Source organism: Stegastes partitus, unplaced genomic scaffold (assembly GCF_000690725.1).
Source record: "Stegastes partitus isolate 25-593 unplaced genomic scaffold, Stegastes_partitus-1.0.2 Scaffold312, whole genome shotgun sequence".
NCBI lineage: Eukaryota > Metazoa > Chordata > Actinopteri > Pomacentridae > Stegastes > Stegastes partitus.
Genome location: NW_007578043.1, coordinates 457,719 through 466,274, shown reverse-complemented (window position 1 = coordinate 466,274; position 8,556 = coordinate 457,719). Strand labels below are relative to the sequence as shown.

At 40.5% G+C, this 8,556-nt stretch overlaps 1 protein-coding gene across 1 annotated transcript in view; it reads right to left on the bottom strand.

Annotated features, from left to right (window-relative positions):
• Positions 1 to 8,556, bottom strand: part of arap2 (ArfGAP with RhoGAP domain, ankyrin repeat and PH domain 2) — a 173,628-nt gene that overhangs the window by 9,074 nt on the left and 155,998 nt on the right. The window contains exons 25-29 of the mRNA XM_008283445.1: positions 7,450 to 7,524; positions 6,568 to 6,685; positions 2,753 to 2,881; positions 991 to 1,124; positions 71 to 153 (exon numbers count right to left, since the gene is read on the bottom strand). Of these exons, the coding sequence (XP_008281667.1) occupies positions 71 to 153; positions 991 to 1,124; positions 2,753 to 2,881; positions 6,568 to 6,685; positions 7,450 to 7,524 (539 nt within the window). The remainder of the gene's footprint in view (positions 1 to 70; positions 154 to 990; positions 1,125 to 2,752; positions 2,882 to 6,567; positions 6,686 to 7,449; positions 7,525 to 8,556) is intronic.

The following is an 8,556-nucleotide window of genomic DNA, read 5'->3' as shown; positions in this document are numbered from 1 at the left end:
TGCAGCCCAGATTGTAATTTGTATATCTCTGCAGAAATCCCCTAAAGTGTTATTATACATGTGAGCTTACTTGGTTGGAGGCTTGAGCTTCTTCTTCAGGCCCAGGTAACATTTCACACACTTGAGCTGGATCGCTTTCTCTGCTTTCGTGCTCTGCAGATAACAAACAAAAAGAAAAAAAAAAAAAACATCATCGGACTTTAATTTATAGACAAAACTGAGATGTACCTCTTCTTTCAACCAACAAAGAACAAAGTAGAAGGGAACAAAGTGAACCAAATCAAAGTTACACCCACGCATCACAACCCAACACCCATCCCCTGTTTCATCTAACATCGTTTCCACTAAATACAGACCTGGCAATAATTGCAGAGGCCAAGGAATATCAATTAAATTGCAGTAACACTTCTAATTTCCCTTGCATTTATGCAGTAATTAGCCACATTCTTGTGCAACCTGATACTTAGAAAAGCTTTCAGCGAAAGTCCCCTCTCCCAACCTCTATCTATTTTCCCTCCCACCTACAGCCCCCACCCGTCTGCCAGAATTACTGCACCTCCATCAATTATTAACACTTCTTCACACTCCTTTACGAATCCCATGTTTCAACTGCGAGAAATGCGCGGAGAAGAAAACCCCTTCAGGGAATTCGGTCCTGCTGGTCCTTTCTGAAGCACTCGGCATATTCTTCCTTTTCTTTTTTTTTGAGTGGGAAGTCCGCAGTATGTTTGGAAATTTTGGAACCTTGAGGCCGACACATCGCCAGGGAGATGAAGCAGATTGAGACTAGGCGAGGTTTCGGTCTATTTGGTTGCAGTTATGCAGGATCCGTTCTATCACATTCTGGTTTACTTAAGCGGCTCCGTAACCTTTTTAATTCCCTTGGCAGACGAGGCGCTCTGTGTTCACCTAAGACTTTGTGTTTGCATGGTGGCGAGTGTTGACTGTGAACACGACAGTAGATGAAGCCAAAACTAAAAGTATACTTACTTTGATATCTCTGTAGAGCAGCAGCTTTTCTGCACGTAGTATGACATACTTGTCCTGAAATTTGTGCCCTGAAAGCAGTTTGGAGGATCCGTCGCTGAACTTCAGATAGTCGCTTTTGATAAACTGTCCTTGGTCTGTCGTAAAAAAAATTACAACATTGCATTGTAAGACATTGCAGATGAAAAGAGCTATTGGTTTGTTCCATATCTGGTGATCACGACTTAGAAAACAGATCAATTCATCACAAACAGGTCAGTTTGCTTACATAGTCTGACCATTTAAGTGGCGGATGATGGACATTTGGTCGTATCCATTACTTTTCGCAATCTATTTTCACTATATATCCATTATTTTTTTTACTATTTTACCATTTATGTACTATTTTTAGTTTTATTTAGACATTACTTTGAGCAATGACTGTTTTTTTAATTGTTGAATAACCAATTCAACTTCTAGCTATTCATTTGCACCACATACCAGGAACGACAGCAAATTATGGTGTCATGAAATGTGTTTTTCATTATATCTTTCCGTAGTTACTATAATGACAACAGAGGTTCTATACATAGTTGACATCTCACCTGTCTGAAGTAAAGAAAAGTGTACAATGCCATCAGATCCTGGCCAATTATGTCTCCATGTCGGGGATAATTTAGGATTATAAGTCATTTGTTACCACTGGGGTGCAACTTTCTTGCTTTGGAGATGCTCATATGGATCCTGTTGCTGTTACTTTCAACATTTATCCATCATTTTTATTTGTCTTTTAGCCGACATTTGTTGGCTAGTTTCTGCTACCAATTTCAGTGGGTTTTTACTACATTTAGCTAAACATTTTCAAGCTAACGGCAGCTATTTCACCATTTAACATTCCCTTTTAGCTCCAAGGAACTATAATATTTATACATTACTTAAGGTCATGACATTTATCCAATAATATTAGCTAACAATTCAAGCACTTATCCATTAATACTTTAAGCTAACGGCAACTATAGCAACTATACATTAGCTTTAGCTATAACTACGTGTCATTTAGTTAAACGTAATCCTAATTTTTCGTTTAGCTATCAATTTCCATTTAATATCCATTTTTCCGTAACCATTTTCGCAAACTGTGTTGCTATTTATCCAATACTTTCTAGCTGCATATATAACGTTTATGTATTACATGTACCTGTTGCTAACTATTTGCTAGCTTTTAGCTAATTATACCTATTTCGACATTTGTTTGATTAGTTGCGTGTTGTACCAATATGGGAATATAGTCTCTATGATAAACCGCTACTTAGTATTTGTACTATTAGGAGTAGAATTTGCTTGGGTGTGATTGGTATAGACAACTACGGAAGAGGATTAGGGTCACTGAAGAAAACAATTATAAAATTCTGAGAAAAAAAGTCAAAATTCTGACTTTTTTTCAGAAATTGAAAAAAAAAATATCCCAGAATTTTATTTTTTTTTTTAATGTTCTGGGAAAAAAGTCAGAATTCTGACTTTTTTCAGATTGAAAAAAAAAAAAAAATCTCCCAGAATTTTTTTTTTCTCACAATTTTATTATTTTTTTCTTCAGTGGCCCTAATCCTTCCGTAGATAACTATCAATAATTCAAAAAAATAATAATAATAATACATTTTTGAATAATTTTAAATAATTTTGTTGCAGTCCTTCAATAAATAATGACATTCAACTGGTATGTGTGCAACATAGCATACATGCTTTTTTCTGTTTTTTTTTTTGTAAACCATTTACAGCCACACTTTACCTTTCCCATCAGCCATTCTTTTGGCCCCTGCAAACTTCTTTATAACAAGAAAAGCAGAGCTCGGGCAGTCCAAGGAGCTCCACTCCAACACCTGCTCAAGAATCTTCTCACTGTGGTGCAACGGTCGCTCTGTTAGAAAATAAAAGGCCTTGAGTCAGACAAGGAGAAATCATTTAAAAAAGCTAAAAGTGGTTGGAAATGGCAGCGGTTAATGGTCAAAAAAGTCAACAACAAAAAACCCATTTTGTCCCCAAAACCACATCATAACTAATTCCAGTTAACCAAATAACAAAGATGATGCTGTTGTTTCCTCCCTTTTTTTTCATCACAGAACAGTTTAAATTATCAACAGCATATCAGCACCTGATTATAAAAACACACTCATGTGCAAAATAGACCTATTATCTCTTCCTAATTGGCGAGCAGTGTACATGTTATCAGGGAAAAAAAAAGCAGATAATTTGTGTACCACCACTCCTGCTCTGATGCCTTCATCTCTACACTCCCCCTGTTTTTCATAACCGAAGGAGGTAAGAAAGAGCCACAATGGCATCACTTATTCATAACAGTGGGCTTATCTTCTCTCTGGAATCTATGCAGACCCAGGCCATGGAATTAGTTCCTCATTTCCCAACAAATATTAGCTCCCTTTTTCTGCCTATTGTCCTCGATAACGGTGTTTATCTGTAGCTATCCTCCCAAAATGGCTAATTAACGCATTCTCCCTCCTTCCTTTATGGTTTTACCAGCGAAACCTGTCACGCTACCGCCTTCAAAATAGCTCGTCTGTTTATTCTTTCACAGACATATTGTTTTGGCATGGAAAATATGCTGAACCGTCAGCAAATATATTCAGTATTCAACACACCTTCATTTTTAGAAGAGGACGCCGTGTCCTCTGTAACTTTGCGAGGAGAAAAACAAACATAAGAGCGAGGTGTAAACTCTCAGTGAACTGATGAAAAAGTGCACGGGGACCGCCAGCTAAGCAACTTGGCGACAAAGCTCAACTTTGACTTCCCCTTGCTCGCCGCTTGCCGCCGCGTGATCAAATGCAGGTGCGGCAGGCACGAGGCGCCGCCAGCGCATTTTTTAATGCAAAGACGAGGCGGGTCAGCTCTCTAGGTTGATCATGCAAGAGAGATGAAGGTAATTTATGACATATGATGGCAAAGATGATTAATTAATGTGCATATCATCAAACCGACGACGCTCGGCTAATTTCTCAGTGTGCCGCCGCCGCCGCGTTCACAGACACTGGTTCATTAGAGAGATAGCATAATCTTCTAATCACAAGGTCTTTGGATGTGGGGGAAAGTGTGATCATTGCATATGCCCTGAATGAGAATAGCCACATGAATGGTGATGTGACACTAATTGGATGTACAACAGACGACAGCTGAAAGTTTCGAGCCGAGACTTTTGCAACTACGAGATGTCATATTTCACAGCGGGGCTAAACTTTTCATTTCAAATCCAGTCCACATTCCAGCGTGTTCCAGTTGTTGTGATGCAAACAGGTGGGCGATGATAAGAATTTGTTCCCGGCATGTGTTCACGCAGGAGTCAGGAAAGAAATGAGAAATTAAAAGCTTAATTTGAAGGAGAAAAAAAACGGAAATTGCACATCAAGATGATAGCTACGATATGCGCAAAATACCGCCTGAGTATACATAAGAGCCACGTTATTAAAAGAGACAACAGACTCCAGCGGCAAAAAAAAAAAAAGGAAGCATCACATCAGCGCATAGAAACATAATCACATTTGTCAGGCCTTTGTGAACGTAGCACTTCAATTAATGAGTAAATGACTTCTTGACCCTTCAATCTAACAAAAAGAAGAAAAAAAAAAAGGAGTATTTGTTACTAAAATAAAAAGTGCCTTTTCACTTGAATTGAATTAAATGGGCTCCAAGAAGCGGTAATTAGCGAAGAGGGTTATTGTGTAAGCTGGAATTATCGGAGGTAAAGAAAAACACGTTGGCTTTTTACAGCCAATTTCAATGTTGATTAAACGGCATGATAATGGAGCGGAGTTTAGGTTCGGGGAGGAGGAGGCACGTGCACTCAGCAGTAAAACAGCAGGAAGTGACAGTAATTAATAGGAAAAAGGGGAAATATGCTGCAGTTTTAGCAAACGGACGCCGGTGGGAAAAATAAAACGCTTCTAAAGGCGCGTTTTGGAGACGGTGTGAGGTCGATGCAAACATTTATTAAAGGTAGAATGTCATCGGAGGTGTTGTAAATAATATAAAATAGTAGATTATTATCTCTTTCAGCACTGTTGCATCGCAGCAAGAAGGTCGCCGGTTCGCCTCCCGGTGGGGACACCCGGAATCTTTCTGCGTGGAGTTTGCATGTTCTCCTCATGCAGCGTGGGTTCTCTCCGGGTTCTTCCTCCCACACAGTCCAAAAACATGCTGAGGTTAATTGGTGATTCTAAATTGTCCGTAGGTGTGAATGTGAGTGTGCTTGGTTGTCTGTCTCTAAGTGTAGCCCTGTGATGGACTGGTGACCTGTCCAGGAGATAGACTCCAACCCCCCCAAGACCCTAGTGAGGATTAAGCGGTGTATAGATAATGGATGGATGGATGGATGGATGGATGGATGGACGGACGGAAGGAAGTTTGGTGCTGTGAAGTGATACTGAGCTTGTGACTTGCATGGCAAATCAGGCCAGCGTTAGCGTGCTAGTTGGCCTGTTGCACATGTTCTAATTCGCAATGAAAATAAGTAGATTCACGCTACATTTTTTTGTTTGTTTGTTTTTCACATTGTAAATGCTCAATAGTGTCCTTGCCTTTTACCCAGTTAATAAAAACAAAATAAATACTTTTTTTTCCAGATTTTTTTTTCAAATTGAGTTATGAACACTTCACTGTTTATTCATTTTATCTGAATAAATAAATAAATGATTGTTTGTTTAGGTCTTCAGCCTGTTATAAGTCAACACACAGGCTTTTATTTTGAAAAAATATCGGCTAGCATTTCTTAGCAAGTGTTGCTAGCATGTCCACAGTATCAAAACTATTGTTACTGTACTACTATACTGACTTTCATGTTAGCGTTTGACTTCTTTCTAACAAGTGGAACGCTACAGATTATTGCTAAAAAATATCGTGAGCCTTTTATTTTCTAAAAAACATCCTCCTGTACTTCCTCTTCAGCTTTGGAATTTTCTCGAGGAAGGTCAACAGTTATTTTGCTCTCTGAACTACATGTGAATGAACTAAACAACACATTTTAACAAAGCTCATGTTGCTCTTTTTTTGTGAAATTGCTAAACTGGGAAGAAACATGTCGAAGTTGTGACACCCTGTGGCTGTTTTATTTCTCTTCTGGTGCAGGTCTGCATGCTTACAACTATTATTTTGCTCTTTTTTTTGATAGAGAATACATTACACTAGCGTAATTAGCTTTCACATTTAGTGTTTTGTTTATTCCTTCTTGTGATGTTAGCGTGTTTGTGTTCTTTTGCTTGGACGTTTTACCCAGAAAGATGCTGAGATCACATACATGAGAGAAACCCTGTGAATCGTTTTTTCTCTGCAGATGCTGAGAGAACGCACGGCAGAAGAAATCCTGCACTCCGCAATGCTTGTTACTGCGGCTGTGGGTGGCAAATAAAGTGCTCGGCAACATTTCTGGCAAGTGTGTCTTTCTTCCATTACGCTACCCCACACCCACCGCATCGGCTCTGCATCCACTCAGTGACCCCGGGACTGCGATTGTTGGTAGATAATTACACATCATGAGAATTAGCGAGTCGAATGAGTCCAGTCGGGTTGTGCTGGAAGCTGGAACGGAAAATCTACCTAACTCTCCGTTTTCGATGACTTCGAAGGTGGTCCAGAAGTCGTCCGCGGTGAAGGCGACGTTCCTCATGCTCAGCGCCGTTTCTGCGAGCTCGGTGGGCCGCATGCTGGGAGAGACCTACGGAAACAGAGCGAATAATAAGGAAACAATCTGACAATGTAGGAAATTCCATCCATCCATCCATTATCTATACACCGCTTAATCCTCACTAGGGTCGCGGGGGGCTGGAGTCAATCCCAGCCGACTTAGGGTGAAGGCAGAGGACACCCTGGACAGGTCGCCAGTCTATCACAGGGCCACACTTAGAGACAGACATCGAAAAAAAAAAGCTTTGGATCGATACCACTGCCTTCAAACATCTCTCCCTCTCAAGTCCCATTCGATATGTTACATTTATTAACACCTGACTTGCAGCCATGTACATGCTGCACTGATTAAACAGCTGAAGTTATTACCTGCGTAGGGATGAACTAAGCAAACCTTCCTCCACAGAGAGGAAAGTCAAACTGTGCTGCTGCTGCCTCTTTAACCCCATCCTCCCTCTACCACCTAAAAAAATAAAAAATCGGTAACCTACGGCGGCCTACATGCCTTGCAAAATGCAATTACTCACACTATTAAATCAGACATTTCTTTGATTAGTTCACTTTTGATTTATTTCAGTGGCAGTAATCCCATCAGGTTAAACCGCAAATGTCTCAGCCCGATTCTATCAACCTTTCCACCTCTCATTCTATCCGTTCTCCTGCTTCACCTGCCTCCATCCCAACCTCCTCCTCCTCCTCCTCTTCCTTTTTTTTCACCTCACCGCCAGGGACCTGTGGGGAAGCAGGTGTATACTCACAATAGAGATGCCCACATTAGCACACACACAGTCTCACCTTTATTAAACAGCATTTCTCCGGCTCTTTCTTTTCCAGGTACACCTCGAAGATCAGGTCCCCAGCTGGAGAGAACTGGAAGAGGAGTGGGGAAGAAGAAAAAAGAACAGTTAAATTATAAAGGATTAATTGGGATGATTTTCTTTTAAATTTCCGCTCCAAATCTAAACGGAGGAAAAAGTGAGAGAAATGGTTAAAGGCTGTTGTTGTAACAAACAAAATCTGGAAAAGGAATTCAAAACCAGAAACACGCGTGAGATGGAAACACTGGGAAAGGTGGGAGCATAGGCTGAACGTTTCACCTACGCCGCGCCTCAAACACTTTCCTCTGGAGTTAAGTGTGCAGTTGGCTTAAAAACAGTTTTCAAGACGCACGTTAAATAGGAAATAAAAAGTTCATGTGTTGTTATGAAAATGGAGCAAAATGGCAGAATGAAGCCAACAGAGATGCCAAGAGAGTAGTGAGGGTTCACTGTGCTTAATCCTGTATAAGTGGAAGAGCTACAACACAACAGGAAAAAAAGGGAATCTGTTTATTCAGTGTTACAACCTTGGGTCGCCGCCTTGGGAAGGAAATCTGACATTTTAAACTAGAATAGCTGTAGTCATTTACTGGTTTTGCACTCTAATCATCGTACCGCTTGCTGTTCAACCAGATTTCATTTAAATTGTTCCATATTTCATCAGTCATCCTTCTGGTCCAACATATTACCCGAGCTGTTAACCCGAGGGCAGCGGTCGCCAACCTTTTGGAGTTTTTCTACGGACCGGTCATTGCACACAGAACAAAAAATAAGATTTTTTTTCTATTAAGAAGTTTCACAAACGACTTGTAAATATGTGTTGACTTTTTCTTCTGTCTCAGCGTCGAGTTGTTTCCAAAGAAGCTCAATTCTTTAGACTGACGGCTTCGTTTAACGGCCGAGCTGGAAAACTGACCGTCCAGTGCGGGAAACAAGCGCAGACGGAAGTGACTGGAAGACAAGCTAGTCATTTTTCAAAATAAAACACCCTGTAGACTGTCTTTCTAGTCTTTCTGAGTGGACCTGATACCGGTCTGCGGCCCGGTGGTTGGGGTCCGCTGCTCTACTGGACCACAAAAAGAGC